This window comes from Gopherus evgoodei, chromosome 1, assembly GCF_007399415.2.
Source record: "Gopherus evgoodei ecotype Sinaloan lineage chromosome 1, rGopEvg1_v1.p, whole genome shotgun sequence".
Classification (NCBI taxonomy): domain Eukaryota; kingdom Metazoa; phylum Chordata; order Testudines; family Testudinidae; genus Gopherus; species Gopherus evgoodei.
In genome coordinates, this window is record NC_044322.1 from 273,064,272 (window position 1) to 273,091,904 (window position 27,633).

Consider the following 27,633-nt stretch of genomic DNA (forward strand, 5'->3'; position numbering starts at 1 on the left):
AGCCTGCCGGACGGCTGCTGCACAGAGAACTTAGGGGAGCTGATAGGGGGGCTGCTGGCCCACCCTGGTTCTAAGCCCCCACCAGCTAGCTCCAATGGGCTGCTCTTTCTACAAGCAGTGGACAAAGCAGGCGGCTGCCAAACAACATTATAAGGGAGCATTCCACAACTTTAAACGAGCGTGTTCTCTAATTGATCAACAACTTAACATCAAACTGGATGACATTAAGTGAGGAGTTACTGTACCAAATCTTAAAAGAGCAATAATGTTCCCCCAGTCACAGCTAATGTTCTCTTCCTTCCCCACTATGCTTCTGAACCTGTTCTGTCTTACAAGCAGCTGATCAAATGTGCCCCCAAAAGGTTTGCTTTTGTCATTCACAGTAGTGTCTGTATTTGAAACCTGAGGTATATTGGAAGGCAGGGACCAGAATAGAGAGCCCTAGGGTCATGGGTAGGAAATCTAGATTCAAAGGTGGCAATTATATCAGCTAAGCAGGACAAAGGCAATGCCAAGGACGGATGTATGTGTTAGCATTTGGGAGTTCTGGATTATTTTATAAGCAGATGTAACTGTAAGGGCTGGAACCTGGGCCTTTTTTCTCTTCCATCACCATGTTATGTGTGTTCTTGGAGTAGGGAGGTAATACTGTAACTTGTAAGTGAACAGTGCTTAAGATGAAGTAGTTCTGTCACATACAGAGTAGGCCATCAACTAAAAAGGGCTCTGGTAGGACAGGGTGCCCTTCTCCCTCAGCATCTGAGACAATGCTCCTGATATGGGATGTAAGGCATACTCCCTTGTGTGTTGGGCTGTTGGGGTGGATATTTAGCTAACTCCTTTACTGCCTTACGGTCCATTTAGGTCCAGCAGAACAGCACCTGCATGGCTCTTGATTACATAGTCTGAGTTAGGTGTCTGGTGAAAATAAAAGCTAATGTTTTGGTCTGGAAAGAGGATGGAGTTTTTGCAACCTAGATTTTTAGTACCCTGCCTCTGCAGTGAGGGCCTTGGGTCTACCATTGCTAGGCCTCCAAGAGAGTGTACCTGTACATATCCAAATCGAAGGGGGACTTTGCCAGATATCTCCTTCCATTCTCTTCCCCCTTCTCCTGTTGCAAATGTTGGCGAGTCCAGCAATCTCCAGCATTCTCTTGCTCTTCTGTTCAGGTGAGACCATGTTGTCATCTCAGAGTTTTGCCCTGTTAACGTCATTTTTCTGCCTCTTCTTCTGGCCTCCATCTGCAGTATTGCAGGTATATTCAAAAAGTGGCAGATGCTAAGGTCTGTAATGCTTTGGGTCAAGTGTCTGTGTCCCAGGAAGGGAGCAGGGTTCTTAGTCTGACAGATATATGGCTTTTGTTGCACAGGGAGTACAACTCTGTTTAATGCCTTACTGACCAAGTGCCTAGACAGAGAGGTGATGGCATTGTGCAGGTACACCCCCAGCCGGAACACTCCCCCCCGTTTTGTGGCCCTGGTCCCACAGGAAGAGGAGCTGGATGAACAGAAAGTGCAGACAGCCCCTCCAGGTATGTGAAGAGACTGCATTTTTTCCATCTTGCAGCATGAAAAAAGCTGTCAGCTAGAGAACATGCAGTATCCCTGTCAGATACTGCCTGCTGCCTAGTATAAAGATTGGGGAGAAAGTGACTCACAAAAGAGGAGATGGTCATGTCAGGAATCTGACACAGAACAAGTTGCTCATTGGTCTCTAGCCACAGTTGCTCACCTGAAATATTTGCTTTGCACAGGTCTGCCACAATTTTTCAGTTGAGGCAATTTAAAATGAATACCTGATGCTATGGATTTCTGGTGCAAGGGTGGTATTGGCCTTGTTTAGCTGTGCCATCTTGCACCTGTGTACTGTGCCCTGCTGCACATTTTAAAAGCCTCCATTTGTGTCCATTTTGCCCTGGATAAAATAACACGCAAGTCCAATGTGGCTGCAACAGTTTCCCTCCCCTCCTACATCTTTGCTAACTGCTTCAGGTAGCCAACATCAGAATGGAAAAATCTCTTTCTATTGGTTACCTGGAGCTCTTATGTCTCCTTGAATTTAGTTCTGTCCCTGGGCTCTTCTGAAGATTGAGTGATGATGATTTTCATTTATTGATTGTCACTGTGTACCAATTGAGTTGGGGTGTTATGAAAGAGCAGTGGTAAATTATTCTCCTTCTGCTTTTCCTCACTTTTATAATTGGAGAGCCCTGGGTTGAGAAGTTTGGGGAGAAAAATGATGCTCCATGCATGTAGTGTGTAGTTCTATCCAATCTCTTCATAAGCATTAATTCCATTGTCGCAACACCACCACTGTGAGATGTATCAGTGTTCTCCTGATGGAGTGATGCAGAAAAGACAGGTGACTTGCCCAACTCCACTGAGAATCAGTCTCCGATGGAATTACAACTCAATAATCCCTAGTTTCTGCTCACACACTTAGATCATATCTCTCAAAAGTCAGCAGCATTAATTATTATTGATACTGATTTATATTATGGTGGCCAGAGACTCCAGTCATGATTGGGGCTTCACTGTGCTGTTTGAATACCCCTGAAGATAATGTTGGCTCTTCAGAAAAGAGACTGCCTAAGAAATGTCTGAAAAGGGAAGAGATGCTAGTTAATTGTGCATTATTGACAGATTGTATACAATAAGTCTCTGGCTAGCATAGATAAATTTTCCTGCCCACCCAACTGCAAAGCATTTTGGGCTTGCCCTCGACATGCCGTTCTGAGGTCAGGCTTTCAGATAACTGATCTCTGGTCTCTCTCTGGTCTAGGTTTCCACCTCATTTTCCTGCCTTATGCAGATGACAAACGGAAAATTGACTTTACAGAAAAGGTCCCAGCCAGTGATGAACAGGTGGACAAAATGAAGGAAATAATCCAGAAACTCCGGTTCAAGTACAGGTGAATGGAGGCCAGAGGCACGGGGCATGAAAACACAAAGCTATCACCTGCTGTGTTGTACAGTGTTCAGCGGCAGCTGTGGTATGCACACAGAATCATAGACTTCAAAGCACTAGGTGGTTGAAACTGTGCAATTTATAATGCAAGTTGAGTGCTTTTTCTTAACTCTGATGAATTTGTTTGGCTGTCTGGTGTTCCAAGGACATGTCTACTCTAAACATTGTATAAAACCACTGTTTGAAATGCTTTGATCATGCAACACTTTTACAATATGGTGTCCGCATACAACAGCTAAGCCAGACAGCTTCCGGGTATTGATTATAATGGTTGGCCACAAAACTTAAACCAGACTTGACCTAAAGATCTGCTCTCATCTGGTGCAATCCACTATGATGTCTGCCCCATTGGTCAAACCTCCAATACATGTATAGCTGCACTGGTTCAGATACCATAATGATGGGTACAGTGTAAGTCTAGATAAAATGAATTAGTCCTAATTCCATCCCAGGGTGCAATATCTCACATTTGGAAATTACCAACAAGCTGCTACCTCAAGGGGCCAAAATTGAGCTGCTAATTGAAAATTAGCTGTGGTATGGGTCTCCAATGCACTCTGCTTAGGTGTGTTTGCACTAAGCCAGGAGATTGTCACAGGGAGATCGATTGCCTGAACTAGTTTGTTACATCGTTTGTCCTTGCAACAGTTTAAGGCATAGATTCACATGCAGTGGGCTATGCTTAAGACACTATATTAATAAACCAAAAACTAACATGTTTAGCAGAGCTATTTTGACACCACCCCCACACAGCATGCCTTAAACAGTTGTACCAGTACATTCTGGGACTCCTTTAACACATGTCCTATAGAGCAGGCCATTACACCATGTTCCAGAGGCAGTATGTTTCAGTGACCATGAGAGAACCCATGTCTGATCTGTCTGTAAGTCAAGCATTTTAGGAAGTTTAAATGAAAAGTCCTACTGAATAATTGTTAAAGGGAGTTATGCCTCTCCATCTTGAAGAGGATTAACTTCATAGTGCTCACATTAAGGGGAATGTGTATTCAGATATTGGCTGCGTGGAAAGGGGCAAAACTGGTTTTGAAGTGTGGGCTGATGCCATGTTCATTTCTTTCACATATACACATCATGCTTATTAATAAGCTGGCAGCTTATTAGGCTGGTGATATGATGACTACTTCTGCAGGCAGTAAACCTGAGAAAAAACCAGTCCTCAGTGAAGCACCACAGGTGATGGAGATGCTTAATTGTGCACGGGAGGATGGGGAATTGACTTCTGAACTGGGGGCTCAGTAGTCCTATTTGGGGGCTCAGCTTACTCCTGACATGTGGTGAATGTTTCTGGGTTTTGATGGCAGGAACGACAGCTTTGAGAATCCGGTTCTGCAGCAGCATTTTAGGAACTTGGAGGCCTTGGCACTGGACTTGATCGAGCCTGAACAAGCTGAGGATCTGACACGTGAGAACAATGAGTGGATGCAAAGAGGGTGGGGGTAGAGGCCACTTGATTTTTCACTCTAGATGATGGTGTGTTTCTGGAAAACAGAAATGGACTTCTGGTGCTTTTAAACCAGTTAGCATTGTGCAATGCTAGGACTTAATTCAGAGTGTGTGGTGGTAGTAACATATTCAGTCTCTTTAATTTTGTAATTCTGGTTCTGTTCTCTTCCTCCCGCACACCCCTTCCTCCCCAATAAGTACTTGATAAAATGTCCCTTCCAGTTTTGTTGAAAAACTGCTAACTTTGTGCAGCGTACAAATGGCCACTTGCACTAAATTAAGACGAAACTCATATCACTTGTGACTTAGAGCTAAATACTGCCCTTGAACAGACCTGCAGTTCTCACTTAAGTGAATGAAAGCTGTAAGTGCTTACTGAAGGCAGAAACTGGCCCTAAACCTAGATTTTGAATCTAGATGTCAGGAGCAACTCCTCTCCAAAAATCCCTCATTAGGTCTTAAAGTCATGGCCAAAGAAAGTAAAGGGGAGACTGAATAACTTACCTTTTTTAAATGAAAATGCTGTTTTCCCTGAAACTCCCTTCTTTAAAGGTCTAGCTGGTATTTAACTCTGATAAATTAATGGAATGAATGACTTGTCCAGTGGATTTATAGTGGCAGAATGATGCCACCCTGTGGTCAGTAAGAGCATATATGTGAGAATTTTCCCAGGAAAAGATGTAACTTTTTTCACTGTTTTTCTGTATGTCTGGAAAAGTGTTAAAATTATCTGTATTGCGGTAGTGCCTAAGGATCCCATTCAACAGTCAGGACCCCATTGTGTTAGACAGCGGATACACACGGCAAAAATGATTTCTGCGCTGAAGTGCTTATAGTCTAACATGAAAGACAACAGGTGAATATAAAAAACAGATAAGGATAGTCCAACATAACAGTGAAATGAATTAAAAGCTGCAGCATACCTGTTTCTCTAGCATGCTGTTATATTTTTTCTTCCGTTTGGTCTGTGCATAAGCATTTCTGTCCTTCCTATTTAGGTATATGTACAAGTCTAATTAGTAGTAAGACAATACACATGGGCAATATAAGTTAATGGTATCATCGAGAACCTCACTTCCTGAGTCTTGTGCATTCAAAATTTGTAACTACCATTGCATTAACATACCTTTTTGCATTTAATTTCTCATCTTTGCAAAGCCTTTTGGAATGATAGTTATTCTGAAGACAATCCTCTCTTGCGGTACACATATGGTGGTGACATTTTCAGTCATACAGGTTTCCCTGTGCTTGGTTATGTTTTTGTGAGTATGAATTTCTCTTCTATCAGAGCCCAAGGTTGAGGCAATGAACCACAGACTAGGTGATCTGGTAGAGCAGTTTAAGCAGCTGGTTTACCCTCCTGACTACAATCCTGAAGGGAAAGCTGTGAAGCGGAAACAAGGTGAGTGGCAGTGAGGAGCCTGCAGCATTCTGTCCATATTAGCTGTGTGCTGAGAAGTCTGCATTTCTCAGTTTATCTCATGGTTTAAAGAAACCTGTTATGAAACCACTCTCGCTGATAGACTGTCGGTTGGCTTCAAGCCAAAATGGAGTCATACTACCTGGGATTGTGGCCTCATTAGAACTCTCAAGCTGAAATAGTGTTTGGTCATATTGGATGAATGGGAGATCTCTTAAGGAAAACTCAGCTTGCAGCAGGAAGTAACATGGGTCAATAAATAGAGCAACCTTTAAATGTTTTTTGCTCATTTTGGCTTGAGGTGATTTGTTTTTTTGAGACAGGCCAGCAAAATCATTATTTATTTATTTATTTTCATTTACCCATACCATGAATAAGACTGCCTAGGCTGCTAAATTCTTTTTGTAAGGCTGTAGTAGGCGATTTCTTCCCTTAAAGTAACGGTGCAGTGTTCCACTATGATCTTAGCTGTACACCACAATTGTAATTAGGATTCCATGGGACTTTTCATAAGAGTGGGATGTTAACAAGGGTGTCCTAGCCAGATTCCATGTTGGGACTTAACATTCTGCTGTGCTGTCCCTGTGAAAATCCCTCATAGTGTCATTTGGTTATGGAGTCTTTCCCATTAAGCTACAAACTGTTCCAGCCAGGATACATTAGTCAACAGCATATAAATGTGTATAGTAAATATGCATTAAGCACCAGTAATATTAAGCACAAATATTGTAACAGTGTGTGGCAAATTGCCAGTACTGTTGTGCTGGGTCTCATGCTGTCTCTTCTTTGGGGAAGGTTCAGGGCACCATTGCTTGCCTCTGAATCGGTATTTTAATTAGCCCACTAGTGTCCTTGAGGAGGGGAGTGGAGAGGGAGAGACCTGGGCCCGCCCTCTTCTCCAGGTCCCAACCCAGGGGCCCTGAGGTTTGTGGTGAACCACTTGAACTAGCAGTTCCTTCCCCTGGGCTGCTTCCCTCTCCTGCCCTTTAGCTTGTGAAGGGGCTTCTAGCCCTCCTTCTACATAAGCCAGTTGCCCCTTACGTAGGGTTTTTTTTGATTTCTCAGCTCTCTGCAGCACTCCTCCAAACTTTCCTTTTGGTCTCTCTTCAAAATTGTTCTGTTCCAACTCTCACACTGTCTGACTGAAGCAGGGGTTTTTATCACATGACTGACTGCTGGTGCTCCAATTGGCTTCAGGTGCTCTAGTTAATCTATAGCAAACCTTCCTCCCCTTGCAGGGGATAAGGCTCCCTGCTAACACTCTCCTGCTGCCCTCTGGCCATGCTGTATCACAAGTGATATAGCCAAAACTGGCCGATGCCCTAATCCTGTTCACTTATGCTAAGTAGCCTATATCTCCTTGAATTTTCTGAAGTAAGCATTTGGCACAATCAGATAGGAAATTAGTTCTCTCTTAGTACAAACTAGAGAAGTACCTTCCCAGATCAGTACCTGGAATGCTAGTATTCAAAACAAAGATAAGGGAGGAACAGAAAAACAAGCTAGGGACCTGAAACAAACTGATGGGTTGGATTTTAGTGGCATATAAAGAAATGTGTAGCTTGTAAAATCATATAAATAAAACCAGCTGAAATATGTAACTTGAGGAGCACACCTTCTGCGTGAGGTGAATATAATATCCCTGCATGGGACTGCTCTTCAGAGACTGGTATTGTATAGAACCTTTTTTCCTGTACCATCTCAATAAACCGAACTGACACTGGTTATTTGATCTCCTCGGATCACTAACCAATACAGCTGCTTCAAAGATGAAATGCAGAATCTAGACATTTGCCACATAGCTATAACATAGCTATTAAGCCACTGCTTACTTATCGGTTACTAGACTGGCATATTAAGTTTTGCAGTGTTTTCCCTATACATACAGTTCTTTTAATGTTGTGATCCAAATTTCTTTTTCTAATAGAAGAAGGTGCTGGCCAAACAGAGAAGAAGCCCAAGATGGAAGTCTCCAAGGATGAGCTTAGGAGCCATGTACAGAAGGGCACTCTGGGCAAATTCACCGTGCCTGTTCTGAAAGAAGCATGCAGGGTTTATGGGCTGAAAGGCGGTGGGAAGAAGCAAGAACTTCTAGATGCACTGACTGAGTATTTCAGCAAGTTCTAACCAGGAACTGAGGACTTTGATGACAAACGGGTGACTCTCTTCTGCTTAAAACTTTTAGTCTGCTCATCTGAGTGTTGGGTCTGAGTTTAGTTTTGATGCTGGTGGAAGAAGGGCGGGGGTGGGGTGGACAGAATCCCTTCACTACATCAAACAATGCAGACTCTAGTGGAAAGAAACTTATTTCTTCCTTTTGGTGACAATAGATCCTCTTAGCAATTGTGTCTTCTGCTGGTGGTAGCAGATGGCAAAATAAACCTCATCCCAACTCTGGTCCTACAATTCAGATGAACACTGTTGTGCCTTGTTGGTGTCTGAATAAATGCAAGTTTGTTTTGGAACCCTTACTTCTTTGGAACAGTTGGAATGGCATAGAAGAGATGCTGTCATGTACAACAAAACTTGCTCATTTTAAATAAGTGGAAGAATGTATGGTGGTGGATGAAATAGTGCTACATTGCTATCAGACTTACCTCGCAACTGTGTGTGCTTACAAGAACTATAAAAGTGGCATCTTACTGTACTGATTAACACATTAAACTTACCAGAACGAAAATCATTATGCAAGAACAAGTTGGATTCTGTTCTGCCTTAAGCATAATCAAAGTTGTTAGCATGTACTGATAATAGCATAGGCAGAAAATGATTTAGTGCTTGGTAATAGCAGTTAAGAAAAAAAAAACTGGATCTTTTCCCTTTTGAAAGCTAAATTTGCCAAAGGGAAAAAAGGCTCAGGATAACTAGTTTCCTCCTAAACATTAAATATCAGGTCATTCATTTCCTTTGAGGAGGGAAGAGGGATAATGACATCCCATTAGGCCAGTGTTTTCAAACTTTTTTTTCCCTGGGGACCTAGTTGAAGAAAATTGGTGGTGCCCATAACCCAATGGAGCTGGGGATGAGGGCTGGGGCAGAGGTTTGGAGTGTGGGGGTGGGCTCTGGGCTGGAGCAGGAGGTTGGGGTGCAGGAGGGGATCAGGGCTGTGGGCTGGGGATGAGGGGTGCAGGAGGGGCTGTGTTTGGAGTGACTGGGGTTTGGGGTGCAGGAGGGGCTCTGGGTTGGGGGGCTCAAGCCTGGGGCAGGGGATTGGGGTGCAGGCATGGATTTACCGCAAGTGGCACAGCCAGGGTGCACTGCAGACCGTGCTGTGTCCTGGAAGCAGCCAGCAGCAGGTCTTGTTCCTAGGAAGAGGCATGCAAGCAGCTGGCCATTTCTGGGGCACAGCGCACTGTCGGAAAAGGTAGGCACTAGTTTGCCTTAGCTGGGCAGCAGTGCTGACAGGACTTTTAATGTTCTGGTTGGCGGTGCTGACCAGAGCAAGGCAACCCAGCGCCTTACATGCTGGGCCATGACCCACAGATTGAAAAATGCTGCATTAGGCTGTAACCCAGACACTGCTTTTCCACTCTCAAAGGAGGGTGAGTCAGATGAGGTGTGAGCTATACCTTGAAAAAGGGCATGTTGGGGTGGTTCCTCTTCATTACTTCCATTGATTTTTGTATCAAAGTGGGACCTATGACATGTAAATGTGTTTAAACTACCAGCACTAGAAAGTGTCAGACTAGTGACTACACCCTTTATATATAGTTAAGAACCAGGTCTTGTTCTAGAAGACAGTGTTGCTAACTGAAGTGTAACTACATTTCCAACCCTGTTCCCATCCTGTGGTGTATCCCTTTCTCCATGTATAACAGGTGCATGAGCTTGGCCCAGAAGCAGGACTAAGCTGTTGTAGGCAAAAGGGGGTGATGTTTTATGGTGTAGTATGGGCCTCCACACCACATAATAGTGATGTCAGGGGGAAAAATTGCTCTGGACCCTTTTCCTAGTGAGCTCTGACTTGAAGGTTAGCAGTCTACAATTCTGGAAAGAGATTCTGATGCTATCACATCCTTACTTTGTAATTAATATGTACATATCTCAAAGGGTTTTCTGGTGTACTTTCTAGTACAGGAGTGGGCAAACTCTGGTCCAGGAGCTGCATCTGGCCCTTGAACTCCTGTTGGGGAGTGGGGTCTGGAGCTTGCCTCCCTCTGGCTCCTATGCATAGGGGCAGCCAGGGGGCTACACACTGCCCTGGTCCCAAGTACCATCCCCACAGCTCCATTGGCTGGGAAATGTGACCAATAGGAACTGCAGGGGTGATGCCTGCGGATAGGGCAGCATGCAGAGTTGCCTGGCCATCCCTCTGCCTAGGAGCCAGAGGGAGGATATGCCACTGCTTCTGGGAGCTGCTTGAGGGAAGTGCCACCCAGAGCCTGCACTCCTGACCTCCCTCCTGCACCTCAACCCCCTGCCCTAGCTCTGATCCCTTTCTTGCCCTCCTCAGTCCAAGCCCAGAGCACCCTCCTGCACCCCAAACTCATTCCTAGCCCCACCCTGGAGCCCCCCCTGCATCCCAACCCTGACCCAGCCCAGATCCGCTCCCCTTCTCGAACTCCTCATTTATTGCCTCACCCCTAGCTGGAGCCCTCACCCCTTCCTACACTCCAACCTCCAATTTTGTGAGCATTCATGGCCTGCCATACAATTTCCGTACCCAGATGCGGCCCTCAGGCCAAAAAGTTCACCCACCCCTGCTCTAGTATGGAGGTGCTGATTAGGTAAGTTACATCTTCACAGCACTCAAGTAGAGTTTATGGTCTACTCTGCTTTCAGCCTTTCCTCAGTTCTGTTTTTAACAGATTCTTTCATTATATAAAAATTTAGTGAAAATTGGGTTAGTTTAATTGCCTCTGCTCACTTTAACAAGCAAACTCTCCATTCAAGAATCCTTTATTCCCGGTGCTCTTGTGCAGTGTGTTAAAGGAGACAACTGTCTTGGCATCCTGTGAAGTGTCCAGGCCCTTTACAGAGTGGTAGCTTTGAATAGATTAAGCCATCATAGTTGAGATAAACTCCCTTATAAGGAAATGACAGCTCTACTGTAGTTAAGGTTGAAAGGTTTACTGTTTAAAAGAAACTATTCAAAGGGCTCTAAAATCCCCCTGGTAATGCAGATTGCCTTATAGTGGTGTGGGATAGGGTTAGTGGTCCAAATTTGGGATTATTTGAGCCTCACATCCAGTCTCCCTAAAAATCAGCCAATGGCTCTTAATGTGTTCTTGTGTACAGCTGGGGCTCAGGCAAATCCCAAGCAGCTGAGATCAATCTCACCTCTGGCAAGCTTACAATTCCAAGTGCATCATCAGCTTGAACCAAAGCCAATGAAACATGCATGCAGCTAGAGTAGGGTTTTGCTAACAGCCAGAGGGCTTGTCTGCAATCTCTTGTCATGGTACCTGGATGACTCAAGGTGACATGCGTGGTCATTGAATATAACCACCCTCAGTGTAAATTTGAGCCCTACTCATGGCAGTTTTCAGAGACTGGTGTTCCTTATATGGCTCTTTTGGATAATTTTGTCCAGAGCCCAAAATATCTGGTTTGAGAGAGATTGAGGTACTCTAAAATCCACATGCAGACTCCCATTTTACTTTAGAAATATTACAAAAATAAGTATTAATCAAATAGAAGGAACATGAAAGGCTCCAGTAAGTAAACAGGACTGTAGAAGCACATCAGTGTCAAGGTGTTCTGATACACAGCCCCTCCCATGAACTGCTTATAAATTTGATTTTATAATTATGGAACAGGGAAGGGACTCTGCCCCTTTAGGCTGTTGTGGGGGCAGTTCTCCCCACCTGCTGACCTTTAGTGGTGTAAGGGATCATTCAAACTGTTTCTGAAAATCTCATTTGAGGGGCTGGGTTGTCAAAAAAAAAAAAAAAACTTTCCTACAATCTCTTACATCAAGTTTGTCTATACTATAGGATGGGGGTGGGTAAACTTTTTGGCCTCAGGGTCTGAGTATGGAAATTATAGGGCAGGCCATGAATGCTCACAAAATTGGGGGTGTGGGCTCCAGCTGGGGGTATGGGCTCTGGGGTGGGGCTGAGGATGAGGGGTTCAGAGTGCAGGAGGGTGCTCCAGGCTGGGACCAAGGGTTTGGAGAGCTGGGGGGCGGGGGCAGGAAATCAGGGTTAGGGCATGGGGGGGGCACAGAGGTGCAGGCTCTGGGCAGGGCTTACCTCAAGCAGCTCCCAGAAGCAGCAGCATGTCCCCCCTCCAGCTCCTACATGGTGGCACAGCCAGGCAGCTCTGTGCACTGGCATATCTCTAGGCACCACCCCTGCAGCTCCCATTGGTTGTGGTTCCCAACCAATAGGATTGTGGGGGGTGGGGCTTGAGGCTGGAGCAGCATGCAGAAGCCCCTGACTGCCCCTATGCATGGGAGCCAGAGCAGGGGGGACATGCCACTGCTTCCAGGAGCTGTGTGTAGTAGGGCAAGGCCCAGACCCTACTCCTCAGAGGGAGCTTGAGGACCAGATGAGGACCCCAGGCTGTAGTTTGCCCACCCTTGCTATTGGAGCTACAGTGGCACAGCTGTGGCATAATAGCTATGCCACTGTAGCACAGACATTTCCTACAGCCACAGAAGGTTTTTTTCCAGTAGTATAGTAACACATCCCTGATTAACTGTAGGTATCAATACTGCCACATTTACAGTGAGGTTGTCATAAAAAAAAAGACATTTGCTCTCTGAGGCCTGGTCAACATAGCTAAGGTGGTCAGGATGTGACAATCACAACAGTGTAAATGCAGCAATGTTGATGGGAGAAAGCTTGATGCTATGAGGTAGTGTTCCTACACTGCAAGAAAAACACCTGGTCAGCGTAGCTTACTCTACAGGACTACTCTTGGATTCCTTACTGATCCTGGGCTCTCCTATCAGAATGGCCATGACTGATGCTTTCTACCATCAAAGACCTGAACTTAGGTATTCATGCCTTTGTCACCTCTCAGCTGAACTACAGCAATGAGATATACGGAGGCAGCACTTAGGAAACGCCATCTAGCACAAAACACTGCAGCACATCTCAGCAATACATGCAACTGTGAGCACACCCCTGTCCTCTGCTCTCTACACTAGCTTCCTACTGAATCAAGGTCTTAGTCTCCTGGGTCCGGGCCCTTGAGTACTTTGAAGATAAAGACTATCTAAATTTCCAGGACAAAATGTGATTGGCTGCTTTGCTCCTCTCACACAGGAGAACTTTACACCACAGATAAGCTTTACTTTTATTGTTGAGACAGAACTTGTTTCAGAGGAGGTCAGAGACTATGGAACCAACACTCCCCAGGAACAATCACAAGCCGCCACTTTCTGTTCCAAGTGTAAGGCATTTCTTTGACCTTGCTTTCTCCACTATACACAAACCAACACCCACCTTACCAAAGACACTCCAATGCCTATGCTTCCCCTTGTGGGAAAGAGGATGGGAGAACATAATGCAGTTATGTTATTTAATACACTATTAGAAGGTGCCAAGAGATACTACTGAGTGTGGTATAAAAACCTATACAGACTAGAAGACAGCCTGGTATACCTCAGACAGCCTCCAGAACTCAATGCTGAAACAGGGTATACTAATCCCTCAACATACATGTGCATCTCTGTATTATAGCAAGAGCCCTTCCTACCTGCTCCAACTGATCCTACCATTTGGTACAGCTACACCTAACAGTTAACACAACCAGAGTGCATTTAGATTAGTATTAGAATTCAAGCTTGCAGAACCCAGCCCAGCCAATGGAAAATCTGTTCACGTGCACTTCCCTCACTCCCCTGCCAGTGGTAATGCCAGTTCCAGGACTGCAGTTAATACCATGTTGTAAGGGTGGTACCTATCTTAACTCTTGGACACAACAGAAGCAAGATTAACAATTTAAAAATAATAATATAATAAAAAAAGCTGGTGTGGGTGGTAGGCAAAATTGGCCACTAGCTCTTGGACCTAAAAAACCACATTCCAACAAGGCAAGGCTATGGAGAAGTTCAAGGGTGTCTATTACACAAGCCTCATTTCACCTTTAAAGTGAAAATAGACTTTTTCTGTTTTCCTGTTCAGTTCTAAATATAGGCCTTTACTGACAGTCACAATACACCTTTGGGAAGAGTCTGAATACTTACACTGTTCCTTGCTATCCTTATTTCTCCTTCACCACATCCAGGCCTTGATAAGCTACTTCCTACCAAGTAGAAGCAAATTTATTTTCTTCCCTGGTGTGTGGGGTTTTGTTTTGGTGGGTTTTTTTTGAGGGGGGGGGAAGGGGTTTAAACACCCTTGAGAACCAGCTTTTAGTAGATCACAGCAATGCTGCAGGCAGATGCATCAATACTAAACAAAATTATAGGAGGCAGCTCTAATATGCTGCATTATAATGCACAGCATTAGCCCTGGCGTGGTCTCCAATTCATGTTAACTAGTTAAAGGCAGTTAGCAGCACATTCCTATCCAAGACAAGCTGAGAGAAAAGTCATGTACACAAGCTGACAAATCTGGGAATATATGGATTTATTTAAAAAAAATACCAGTTTAAAAAAGACAAGTAAGGTTAGAACTATCACCCATATCACTATAGTAGGATTTCTCCTCCCTCTACACCTCTCATAGAGTGGCCTCTTGTCCAGTTTCACCGTATCTGCTGACGTGGTCTTGGCCTGTATCCTACACTACATAGCTGCCACTGTCTTTATTTCCCCCCTTCTCCTCTATTATTTGCCTCTCCCTTAGAGCAGCAATTACTGAATATACACCATTACACTGCAGATCCACCTTCATTTTCTTCATTGGACCAAACCACCTAGAACACACACATTAAATGATTCCTGTCTGTTACAGGTCAAACTGATCACAGAAGAAGTTGCTGCAAAACGAAGGAACCTAATCCATTATTGGGGGAGAAAAAGAGAGTATAGCTTAATCATGCCCTAAAGCAGGGCAATATGTTATTTTGCATATATCACACAGGAGGAGCTACTCTCATTCTGTTAAGCAACAGAGTTTTGAGAACTAGTACTGCAAGAGTGTCTTCTGAAAGGCCAGCAAGGGAGAGAGGGAGGAGAAAAAAAATCTAGACTGACTCACAGTGGAGAGTTGAAATATATAATAGGAGCAAGCCACTGTAAAACAAACACCTTGCATTTTGAAACAAGGGTTTGGTATCAAATCATTGTATTGTCTAACTATCATTAATTCCCTCCCCAACTCGGATTTTTTTTTTTTTTTTTTTTAAATTATGGATTTCAGCTATTGGGTTTTAGGCAGATTTAGACCAACAGTCTCTCTATAGCTTGCTGGACCGATTGAATCTGAGGCTTCAGTTGTGACCCTTCCTTGATGGTAATTGAGCAGGCAATGACAGGCCGGGAGACACCACATGCCCGGCCCAGGGCCTGCTTGGAGCGCACAAAGACATAGGGCACGTTCTTGTCCTCACACAAGAGAGGGAGGTGCAGGATGATCTCCAGGGGCTCAGCATCTGCAGCCATCACAATGAATTCTGCTATTCCTCTGTTCAGTGTTTTAGTGGCTGTAGAGAGAGAAGGAAGAGGATTAGATGGAGGTCTTGGTGTGGAGCATATTAACATGAGAACATTAGGAAACACAAATCTATTTAGTAAACAGTGAATCTGTTATAGGTAGATGCCATGGTAATGCTACTAGGAGCCCTAGTTAAGGACCAGGACCCCACTGAGCTGGGTGTTGTACAACCAGACAGAGTTAGTCTTGCCCCAAAGAGCTTGTGAAAATCTCCTGGGAAAGTGGTGGATTTGGTGTCAAAAAAACCATACAGATTGGGCAAGGCTGTGGGGAACATATTCTATGAAACAAACTTGTATTGTTTGACAGAGAGGGAGCAAAGGAAGGCAATATATGCGATTGTATTGATAAAACTGATCCAAATTTTTTATAATTAGGACATAGGAGTCCGGTCTGTCTGTATCCTTGCCCAAAGGCAGGAGTGCCCAAACTTTCTCCCTCATATGCTGCCTTACCAGTAACGGAATATGTCCACAGCCCCCTGGGCTAGAAGTGAAGTCACAGCTGGGCCGAGGACAGAGTGGGGGCAGGTGTCTGAGCTATGGCAAGGAGCAGGGCTGCAGCCAATGCCCGGGAGGGGAGCCAGGGCTGGACTGGGCCCTGCCACCCCTCCCTGCCCCCAGTTTGGGGACCACGGTCCTAAACACTATCAGTTCTTATGCAGCACAGCAATGGGCACAGACAAACAAATATTAAGGATGTAATCCTGACAAATTAGTCTCACCAGCCATCCATCTTCTATAAACACTCACCCCTGCTATCCCTCCCCAACACACACAATACCACACAGGAACTGTTACACCAATAACCCTATTTTGTGCAGTTAACGGAGAGGCAAGTGAGAGCTGCACAGTTTTGATGAAGAGGTTAGTTTTGTTCCTGCTAGAATATTCTGTAAGATAAAAAGGAAAGAAATCCCGAACATTTGCACAAGCCAGAAACCCTATGAAAAAAAAAAAACAACAAAAACAATGCGGATTTGGAAGGGTGAATTACCAAACATTCTAATTCCACAGCTGGAGACAATCATCATCTGTAACATCGAGTGTTAAAAACTAGATGCTCTAGGAATTATCTGGGGGAAGTTCTCTGGCTTCAGAAGTCAGGCTTGGGTCATCACAGTGATCCCTTCTGGCCTCAGAATCTACTAAACCCTTTCTTTAGTGCCGGCAAACACAGCACGTCTTATAACGAACAAGCCTCACCTTCATTGGCACCCTTGCGTAGCTGTTTGTAGTTGCAGGACTGCTGTACAAGGTCCAGCAGGGTTTTGGTGAGTTGTGCATCAGCCAATGGGTAAGCTTTGGGGTTCACTTCGGCCTCAGTCTAGAAAACGGCAAGAATAATAAGCAGCAGAGAAAAGCTTCCCGTGTAACATTCACAGGCAGGTACTGAGTCTAACACATCCAAACTCCATAGAGCCACAGGTTTACATCCTGCCAGGATCAACGCAGCCCCTGACTCTTCTAAAACACCTACCCAAAATGTATCCGCAGATGAGAGAGGAAACGCTGAGGTCCCGTCTGCTCTGCATGAACACTAAAGATTGCATGGCATCCCAAAGTTACACACACACAGGTTTGTTCTCAGTTCTAAACCAAAGTTCCCCTCCACATGCTGTTGTTTCACATATACCATGTCAATTCCAGCCCAGATGTAGTTCAGCAGTAATTCCTTTGCAATTTCAGGTGCTATGTTAACATAAAATGTTAATCTGCCAAAAGAGAGAGCAATCACACATTTTTAGATCTGAACTTAAGAATAATCCTGTAAAGAGAGTCAGGCACCAGGTTTATTTTTGCAAAGGCATGTTTTAAAAATTAAGAAATGGAATGTTCCGAGAATAATTCAAAAGGAATTCTACTTAACACTTCTCCCCTCACTGCCCAGTGTTGGTACAATTTTGTGCTAGTGCATAACAATCAGGAAATAAAATCAACCAGGCTAGTTTGTGTCCATGATAAATGAAACACACACAGCATCAATAGGGAAAGAGTTAGAATTCTTTTCTGTTTTAATGAAGGCTTTTCTAAAACCTTATGTTAACAATTAAACTGTTCTAGAACTGCACAGACAATCTGAGGTCCTTCTGTAACAACGACATGCTTCTGCTCAGGGTCAGCTCTACTATATAGGTAGCGAAACACATAATAAATATTCAGACAGGTGATCGTGGAACTGAAAGGAGAGGACACAGGTTTGTCTAGACAGAGACAGCTCTGCTTCTCCATTTTGAGATGTTCTTATGCCTTAGAAGGGCACAACAGGATACCTCTTAAAGGAGACAGTGTGATCCTGCTGGGAGAGCAATATAGCAGTGCACAGACAATCCAGGAAGTTTTTAGAAAGTGTAGAGGACAACTTCCTGGTGCAAGTGCTGGAGGAACCAACTAGGGGCAGAGCTCTTCTTGACCTGCTGCTCACAAACCAGGAGGAATTAGTTGGGGAAGTAAAAGTGGATGGGAACTTGGGAAGCAGTGACCATGAGATGGTTGCATTCAGGATCCTGACACAAGGAAGAAAGGAGAGCAGCAATATACAGATCCTGAACTTCAGAAAAGCAGACTTTGAGTCCCTCAGGGAACTGATGGGCAGGATCCCCTGGAAGAATAACATGAGGGGGAAAGGAGTCTAGGAGAGCTGACTGTATTTTAAAGAATCCTTATTGACGCTGCAGGAACAAATCATACCGATGTGTAGAAAGAATAGTAAATATGGCAGGCGACCAGCTTGGCTTAACAGTGAAATCCCTGCTGATCTGAAACACAAAAAAGAAGCTTACAAGAAGTGGAAGATTGGACAAATGACCAGGGAAGAGTATAAAAATATTGCTCAGGCATGCAGGAGTGAAATCAGGAAGGCCAAATCACACTTGGAGTTGCAGGTAGCAAGAGATGTTAAGAATAACAAGAAGAGAGTTTCTTCAGGTACGTCAGCAACAAGAAGAAAGTCAAGGAAAGTGTGGGCCCCTTACTGAACGAGGGAGGCAACCTAGTGACAGAGAATGTGGAAAAACCTAATGTACTCAATGCTTTTTTTGCCTGTCTTCACAAACAAGGTCAGCTCCCAGACTACTGCACTGGGCAGCACAGCATGGGAAGGAGGTGACCAGCCCTCTGTGGAGAAAGAAGTGGTTCAGGACTATTTAGAAAAACTGGATGAGCACAAATCCATGGGGCTGGATGCACTGCATCCGAGGGTGCTAAAGGAGTTGGCGGATGTGACTGCAGTCATTGGCTGTTATCTTTGAAAACTCCTGGAGATCAGGGGAGGTCCCGGATGACTGGAAAAAGGCTAATGTAGTGCCCATCTTTAAAAAAGGGAAGAAGGATGATCTGGGGAACTACAGACTGGTCAGCCACACATCAGTCCCTGGAAAAATCATGGAGTAGGTCCTCAAGGAATCAATTCTGAAGTACTTAGAGGAGAGGAAACAGGATCAGGAACAGTCAGCATGGATTCACCAAGGGCAAGTCATGCCTGAATAACCTAATTGCCTTCTATGAGGAGATAACAGGCTCTGTGGATGAGGGGAAAGCAGTGGATGTGTTATTCCTTGACTTTAGCAAAGCTTTTGATACAGTCTCCCACAGTATTCTTGCCAGCAAGTTAAAGTAGTAAGGGCTGGATGATTGGACTATAAGGTGGATAGAAAGCTGGCTAGATTGTCGGGCTCAGCGGGTAGTGATCAATGGCTCCATGTCTAGTTAGCAGCCAGTATCAAGCAGAGTGCCCCAAGGGTAGGTCCTGGGGCTAGTTTTGTTCAATATCTTTGTGAATGATCTGGAGGATGGCATGGACTGAACTCTCAGCAAGTTTGCAGATGACATTAAACTGGGAGGAGTGGTGGATACACTGGAGGGTAGGGATAGGATACAGAGGGACCTAGACAAATTAGAGGATTGGGCTAAAATAAACCTGATGAGCTTCAACAAGGACAAGTGCAGAGTCCTGCACTTAGGATGGTAGAATCCCATGCGCTGCTACAAACTAAGGACCAAATGGCTAGGAAGCAGTTCTGCAGAAAAGGACCCAGTGGTTACAGTGGATGAGAACCTGGCTATGAGTCAACAGTGTGTCCTTGTTGCCAAGAAAGCTAATGGCATTTTGGGCTGTATAAGTAGGGGCACTGCCAGCAGATGGAGGGACGTGATCATTCCCGTCTATTCGACATTGGCGAGGCCTCATCTGCAGTACTGTGTCCAGTTTTGGGCCCCCCACTACAAGAAGGATGTGGAAAAAATTGGAAAGAGTCCAGTGAAGGGCAACAAAAATGATTAGGGGGCTAGAACACATGACTTATGAGCGGCTGATGGATCTGGGATTGTTTAGTCTGCAGAAGAGAAGAATGAGGGGGGATTTGATAACTCCTTTCAACTACATGAAAGGGGGTTCCAAAGAGGATGGATCTAGACTGTTCTCACAGGTACCAGAACAAGGAGTAATGGTATCTAGTTGAAGAACTAAATATTGTTAGTACTACAAGAATTTTTGCTGTACATTATCCCTTTAAATAACCCCTTTGTATTATGGTCAATTAATATTCAATAAACAGAAACTCATGATGTGAAATAAGCAGCAACATTCTGTACTGTTCTCATACCCTATCACAAGGGGAAAGCATCACCTCCACGTGCTCCCACCCAGCCCTGTACTCCCCCAAGCCGAGAGTGGGAAGGTAGTTATCACCCTGCTAGTCTCCGCAAGCTCCCACCCCACCCGGCGGAGGAGCACGGTGAGTGAATGGGGATCGGGACACAGCGCTCAGAGGAGGGCGAGCAGTTGCCCACACAGAAGCCACAGGCCATGACCGCAGTTGCTGTGACCGGCCAGCTGCCCTGTGCGCGGCAGTAGGAATCCTGGGCGAGTGTTCAGATCCACGGGCGCCCCAGCGACCTCTTCCCCCTCCCACGTGGCAGCGCCTGTGCTCCACGTGCCCAGGCCCAGGCCGGGCTCCCGGTAGCCAGCCCGGCGCTCCGCTTCCTCGCGCACGCTGCTCGCAGAACGCGCAGTGTCCCAGCGTTCCGGCCGCCCCCACGTGCTCGGCCATCAGCCCACATGAGCCGCCCCAGCCGGGGCACTGCTCACCATGACTGCGCTGTAGGCGAACCAAGCTCTTCCCGGCGCGCAGCGGAGCGATCCTCTCGGCCCGAAAGCTTCACGGAGGAAAAAAGGCTAAAACGCTCTACGTGCGTCGCGCCCGGAAATGAGGTTTAGCTGGGCTCGGCGGCGGCGGGAAGCCAACGGAGACTCTCATCTTAAAGGGCCAGCGCTGCTCTTTTTAAAAACCGGCCGGGTCTAATCGGGATATACGTGGGTTGTGTTGTGCATTGCGCCCCCTTCGCGTGATCAGGTCCCATTACAGAAGCAACAATTCAGGAACCAGAGACCAGCTTTGCTTGCCGCAAAAAGGGATTTTGGCGGAAACAGTCTTCAATATCATGCTCAGCCTGGGGTTTCTATATAGAGATTGTTATGCTGGAGGTTAGAGGCAGAGCTGAATTCTGATTTCAAATGCATTCTGAATAGAAAGACAAACCTACTCACGCTATACAAGGCGCATAAATTATTCAGGGTACAGTTTGGAGTAACAGGGTGAGATTTTAGCTGGACATCAACATATTTTGCTAACAGTGCAATCTTTCAGACGACTGAATCCTCTCCCAGAGAAAGAGGTGGATGCTTTTTTGACAGTATACTGAAGGATACAGTCCCCTGCTAGCCTGGGTATGGAGAATGAACAAGTGTCTGAAAAGTACATTACAATTTTAATTTCTGTTGCTTTAGACTTTAATTATCTGCTTTTCAGAACAGCTGATAATTCACAATTCTAGTTGAAGGCTCTAAGAGTTTGGAAAACCAGGCTCTAAATTCTGTATCAGCTGATTGCCTATCTTAATCCTTAGTTACTGACCTTCATCTATATTGCCCTGGATTTCCACATGTAAAAAACTGAGAAATAGAGATAACATGTTATATTTGCAGGATATACAGGGGCATACAATTATACCTCTACCCCGATATAATGCTGTCCTCAGGAGCCAAAAAATCTTACTGCGTTATAGGTGAAACCATGTTATATCAAACTTGCTTTGATCCACCAGAGCGCACAACCCCGCCCCCCGGAGTGCGGCTTTACCATGTTATATCCAAATTCGTGTGATATTGGGGCACGTTATATTGGGATAGAGGTGTATATGCCTTTTGCTGTAACTCCACCTTTGTTCTCTTTTGTCTTTCCATATTTCATTCTTTTTTTATTCTTTGTTCCATCTTCCCTAGTCAGAAAGGGATGCAAATGTTTAACTCATTTTTAAAACTTTCCTATTTCCAAATGCAATAAAACCATCATGTTAATTTTCTGGACTTGGAGAAACATAAGCAAATATTGTGCCTGCTAATGTCATTCATCCTTGTTCGCTTCCCTACTCCAAACAAAACACATACACATTTAGCATTGGATTATGAATTCCCAAGACATCCTTACTGATGCAAAACACGGGACTATGAACACAGGATCTGTTCTGCAGTTCTGTGCAGACTAGAGAATGGATGAAAGGCATCTCTATGCCCCCGAATGTTGCTGTAAGGGTGAGTTACAAGTGCATGCTACTGGGTGGCAGTGCTAAACGTTCAACATTCTAAGTGAATCTATGCTGGGAAAAACTGCTGTAATTATAGTTCTTAGGTAGTCTACAATGCAGTTACTGCACTACAGCAGCAGTTCAGGCATCTCAAACACACACAGCTGTGAGTTTCAGCTCTGACTTGAAGGGACCATCATTAGGGGTAAGAAAAGAAATTTAGTCCCCATAGTTAATTCAGTCTTTGACTTCTCTGAGGCTGCCAACAAGGGGCTGGTATTGGGAAGAACATCAGTACCAGCTGTAATTGTGGCTTTTGTGTTGCAGACCTCAGTAGGAACTGGACTGAGCCCAAAATGATTTCACATAGGTCACCAAATAACCATGAACTATAGGGCTTGTTTTAAGAGCAGTGGTATCCTCAGTCAAGGACTGATCACTCCCCCACATTCCAAGTACAAGAAGGAAAAGGCTGGCGTGGCTTTTATGTCACCCCAAAACATAGGTTGCAACCAATGAAATGTAAGGTTCTTGGGTTTCTCCTTCGGCCTCACTTATTTTGTCATCTCTCAGTTTTCTCTTTCCTTTCTGCACATTATTTCCCCTTCCCCATTTGCTATTTGGAATCCCCTGTCTTTGTCTACCCATTTCCCTGCTCTCTCATCTTTTGTCCCTCTTGCCTAATCTCTCCCTCACTGTTTCTGATCCTTCCACCTGGATCCCTGCCTAGGGTTCTCATTTCCCCACTTGTTACCCCGCCTGGACCCACATCAGCTTTCCCTCCCTCACCTGTCTCACTCCCCCACAAGGGCGGGGGTTCCGTTCTAAGGCTGCCCCCCCCCAAGTGGCGCTGCTCCAGGAACTCTCTTCTTCTCCTCTTCTAGGTTTCCCAGCAGATCCCTGCTCCTCCTCCTCCCCTCTTGCCCCCCCCCCCAGCTGCCCATGATGCCAGGCAGGTACCAAGCGCATTGCATGGGGTTATGTCCTGCCCCGAGGGCCCCAGTCCTGCCGGCCGTGGCTCCCCTCGGGGGCGGGCTCAGGATGGGAAGAAAGGTGCGGAGGGTGATGTACGTGGCCCTTTAAAGACAGAGAGCGTCAGCCAGGAATCAACTGCCTCCCTCCCCTGGGCCCCGCCCTCACCACCGGGATGCACGTGCTCGGCTTCTCCCCAGGCGCCCAAAATAACCCCCCCCCGTTACGCATGCGCAGGACTTTCCCCGCCAATTCTGTACTTCCCCCCCACCACGTGACACCTACAGGCGGCCAGGCCTGGGCGGCGCGCGATGGAAGCGGCCGCGGGGGCGGGGCTGCTGGTCTGCGAGCGGCTCCACCCGCGTCACGACCCGCGCTGGCTCCTGCTGCTGCCCCCGCCGCTTTGCCTGGCCTGCGTCATCGAGACGCTGGGGGACGGTGGCGCCTCGGTACGGAGCCCGCCGGGTCCTCCCCGCGCCAGCGCGCCCCGCCCCCGCCTGTCGGGACCGCCCGCTGTGGGCGGAGGGGGCTCAGGTTCCATATCCGCCTTCCGCGCGTCCCCACACGGGTCCCGCAGCCGGTCCTGCCCCGCCCCCTGCCTGGCCCGGCTCCCCGCCCCGCCCCCAGCCGGTCCAGCCCCTCCCCCTGCCTGGCCCGGCTCCCCGCCCCGCCCCCGGCCGCTCCAGCCCCGCCCCCTGCCTGGCCCGGCTCCCAGCCCCGCCCCCAGCCGGTCCTGCCCCGCCCCCGGCCGGTCCTGCCCCGCCCGTTGCCTGGCCCGGCTCCCCGCCCCGCCCCGCCCCCAGCCGGTCCAGCCCCTCCCCCTGCCTGGCCCGGCTCCCCGCCCCGCCCCCAGCCGGTCCAGCCCCTCCCCCTGCCTGGCCCGGCTCCCCGTCCCGCCCCCAGCCGGTCCAGCCCCTCCCCCTGCCTGGCCCGGCTCCCCGCCCCGCCCCCGGCCGCTCCAGCCCCGCCCCCTGCCTGGCCCGGCTCCCCGGCCCGGCTCCCCGCCCCGCCCGCTCCAGCCCCGCCCCCTGCCTGGCCCGGCTCCCCGCCCCGCCCCGCCCCCAGCCGGTCCAGCCCCGCCCGTTGCCTGGCCTGGCTCCCCGCCCGGCTTGGCTCCACGCCCCAACCTGGTCTAGTCTCGCTCCCTGCCGTTCTCACCCCAGGCCTTGCCTGGTCCCGGCCCGCCCCCTGCCGGATCATTCCTCCCAGGTCGCTTTAATATGGGATGGTCTCTGTGACTTGAGTCCTGGTCTCTAGTGTGGGAATAGGGCTAGTGCCCTGCCTTGCTGCGTTTCTGGGCTCCAGCATGGGTTGCTCAGGCACCTAGGCACACGAGGTTGTTGTCCCCTTGGCCTAGTGTCTTCTTCAGCCCCCCTTTGCATGTCGTGAAGGAAATCACCAGTGATACTTTCCATTCCATCTTTAACCTTCAGCTGGTGCGCAAGAAGCATGTGATGTCTTGTTTCCGAGATGTCCTGGCCTGGCATGCCGTGCCAGTCATCCAGCTGCTGGCACAGGATGAAAGGGTGTGTGTTCATTTCATAGGAACCCTCTTTGGTAAGAGCACCCCCTTTACGTTAACTAATACAGCTAATGGGGGAAGGCAGTGCTGATCTTTACTTTTCTGGGATCCCTCTGCCTCAGTGTTCGTGTTTCTGTCTGCCCCATCGTGACTTTAAAAGCTCTGTGCCATGAATATTGGAGGCAGAACCAGCATATCAGCGTGGATCATGTTCCTCTTCCATTTTGTCTCCTTTTTTAAAGTCTTGCTACAAACCGGGAGCTTTTGGGGGTTTGTCTCTTCCCAGAGTGCACTGCTATTCTGCCACAGCACTGTAAGAGGTATAGAAGGGGTGGCATAGACACCGAGTTCTATTGGTGCTGGTAGGTGCTCGACCCCCCCCGGTCCCCGGCTCCACCCCTGCCCTGCCCTCATTCCAACCCCTTCCCCAAAGTCCCCATCCCAACCCCACCCCTTCCCTGCCACTATTGCTACTCCTTCCCCAAATCCCTGCCCCGGCCCGGCCACCTCCCCTGAGAGTGCCATGTTCCTGCTCCTCCCCCCTCCCTCCTGGAGCTTGCTACAGCTGTTTGCTGGCAGCAAGCGCTGGGAGGTAAGTGGAGGAGTGGGGACGTGGCACGCTCGGGAGGAGGAGGTGGGGCATGGCAGGGAGTGCAGAGCACCCACTAATTTTTCCCCGTGGGTGCTCCAGTCCCGGAGCACCCATGGAATCAGCGCCTATGATAGATGGGACTGCAGCTTTGGGATGAAGTGGTACAAAACGAAAGGGGGGCTGGGTAGAAGGAACACATTGCATGGTTTAATAGTACAATATCCAAAATGCTAATCTGCATGATACCTTTTCAGCTCATGTCTCTGAATTTGTAGAAATTCTCATTGAAGCTTCAGGGCCATTCACCTGCTCCTTTCCAGCCAGTATCACAGTAGAGCAGCATATTCTAAGGGTACGTCTACACTACCCACCGCATTGATGGGTAGCGATTGATCTATCGGGGATCGATTTATCGCGTGTAGTGTAGATGCGATAAATCGATCCCCGATCACTCTTCCGTTGACTGCTGAACTCCAGCAGTGCGAGAGGCGGAAGCAAAGTCGACGCGGGAGCTGCGGCCGTCGATCCAGTGCTGCGAGAATGCAAAGTAAGTAATTTTAATTCGATCTAAGATACGTCGACTTCAGCTACGCTATTCTCATTGCTGAAGTTGCGTATCTTAGATCGGTCCCCGCTGCAGTGCAGACCAGGTCTAAGGGATTAGAAGCGGTGTCTTTCCAACAGTGATCTTTGCTGGCCAGAGCATATGCACGATCGGTTTTTGTTTGCATCACTGCCCTTGCAGGAAGAGTTGGTATGGAATGTTGGCCCATCGAGCAAGGAATAGTAAGGGAGGGGGAAAGTGGTGGGGTGCATAGAAGTCCCAAAAGCTGGTTGTTTCAGTGAATAAATATATTGGATTCTCTGTTTCTGCCTGGTTGCTCCCCAGATCTCATTTACACTTGAGATTTTTCTTGCTCTTTAGGGGAAAATACATCTCAAGATCCCTCCCTCTCATTCTTCTATTCTGACACATTGAATAATTTCAGTGGTGTTTTCCCATTTTGTTTGTACATATGATGCTGTGCATTGTTAGGAACACAGCTTTGTAGATTTTAATAATTTTATTCACAGAGGTTATACTGAGCCCAGTCTGTGCCGTTGGCCCAGTACAAATGTGAAGGGAGCAGCCCTGGCCCTGAGGAGTTCACAGACAATTCAGACCTAGATAATATAGTTCTAGCAGTAAACACACATTAATCCAATCACTTAGGGGGACAATGCGTGCTTTAAAAACAGGCAATAACATCAAAAATACACCTTCTCTATATTTTGGAAGGCTTACTGTAGAGAGGGTTTGGGGACAGGAACTGTCCTTTACTGTATGTTTGTACATACAGTAGGGTCCTAACTGTGGCTTCCGAGTGTCACTGTACTACATATAATCAATAATAATAAGTTTTAAAGAGGGATTGGAATGAGCTGATTTTGGTTTTTTTGGTACACTAGCTTTGGGAGGGAGGTCCAGGGGTAAGGCAGCAGCATGGGGAAGGCAAAACGACCAATGTGGTGGTGTAATAATTGGCCCTACAAATGTACATAATGAAAAACTCAATTGTAAAAAGTATGTGAAAGTTCCTAAAATGTCACAGTAACCTATCAAGAACAAATGTTAATGGGAAAAGGTATGAAAGGGAGACAGAAAAACTGAATTAGTCTAAGCAGAAAGGTTACTGATGTAACTCAAGGACGGTGTTTTAAAAGAAGTGTAAAAACAGTAAGCCAAAATTGATGTATCAAAATCTAGGCCTAATTGGTGGACAAAATAATGATGAGTTAAGCTATTCTGCCTACTACCACTCGTGACGTTCCCCTAGTGTTATCCAGGGCGGTGATTTACTAGGTCACTCCAATCCTTGACTCTGGGAGTCAGCGTTACCCTGCTCTGCTATGACAACCGTCACTCCTGGGCTGTTCACACACAGCCTCTGGCATGTAAGCTGCTCCTTGGATTGTGCAACCGAGTGACACTAGCCAATATCTCTGGTCCCAGACACAACCCTAGGAACCTCTGTCTTGCAGTGTCCAGTTATGCCCGCTGGACGCTGCAAGCTTATACGAGTTTGTCAATTTAACAAAGTGATACGTATCAGGCTTGTTATCTCAAGGAGAGTTTCTGACAGGCTTCTGACCAAACGCACTACTTCAGATAGAATAAACAAACAGATTTATCAACTACAAAGATAAATGTTAAGGGATTATAAGTCAAAGCACAACAAATCAGATTTGGTCAAATGAAATAAAAGCAAAACACATTCTAAACTGATTTTAACACTTTCAGTACCCTTACAAATGTAGCTGCTTCTCACCACAGGCTGGCTGGTTGCTTCTCAGCCAGGCTCTCTGCTTTGATCAGTGCTTCAGTCGCTTGGTGTAGTGACTGTAGATGTACATGGAAGAGTGGCAAACATCTCCCTTTTACCATATTCTTTCTTCCCTCTTGGCTTTGCCCCCCCCTTCAGAGTCAGGTGAGTATTACCTCATCACAGTCCCAAACTGACCAAAGGAAGGTGGGAGTGACTCACTCAAGAGTCAAACAGATCTTTTGTTCCTGTGAGGC

At 46.8% G+C, this 27,633-nt stretch overlaps 3 protein-coding genes across 7 annotated transcripts in view; 2 read left to right on the forward strand and 1 right to left on the reverse strand.

The window, feature by feature from the left end:
- The window catches only part of XRCC6 (X-ray repair cross complementing 6), a 58,957-nt gene extending 50,422 nt beyond the window's left edge, over positions 1-8,535 (forward strand). For all 5 annotated transcript variants that reach the window (XM_030547528.1, XM_030547537.1, XM_030547500.1 and 2 more), the window contains exons 9-13: positions 1,371-1,532; positions 2,783-2,912; positions 4,291-4,391; positions 5,721-5,834; positions 7,780-8,535. In XM_030547528.1, coding sequence (XP_030403388.1) covers positions 1,371-1,532; positions 2,783-2,912; positions 4,291-4,391; positions 5,721-5,834; positions 7,780-7,979 — 707 coding nt within the window. In that variant the 3' untranslated portion in view covers positions 7,980-8,535. The remainder of the gene's footprint in view (positions 1-1,370; positions 1,533-2,782; positions 2,913-4,290; positions 4,392-5,720; positions 5,835-7,779) is intronic.
- Positions 8,536-14,357: 5,822 nt separating this feature from the next.
- Positions 14,358-20,614, reverse strand: SNU13 (small nuclear ribonucleoprotein 13). Its single transcript, XM_030547555.1, has 3 exons — positions 20,492-20,614; positions 16,609-16,729; positions 14,358-15,392 (listed from the first exon to the last, which is right to left on the reverse strand). Exons 1-3 carry the CDS (start codon positions 20,492-20,494, stop codon positions 15,130-15,132), a joined length of 387 nt encoding a protein of 128 aa, XP_030403415.1. The 5' UTR covers positions 20,495-20,614; the 3' UTR covers positions 14,358-15,129.
- Positions 20,615-23,270: 2,656 nt separating this feature from the next.
- MEI1 (meiotic double-stranded break formation protein 1) overlaps positions 23,271-27,633 on the forward strand; it is a 51,853-nt gene continuing 47,490 nt past the window's right edge. Inside the window, exons 1-2 of the mRNA XM_030547556.1 lie at positions 23,271-23,408; positions 24,393-24,516. Of these exons, the coding sequence (XP_030403416.1) occupies positions 23,271-23,408; positions 24,393-24,516 (262 nt within the window). The remainder of the gene's footprint in view (positions 23,409-24,392; positions 24,517-27,633) is intronic.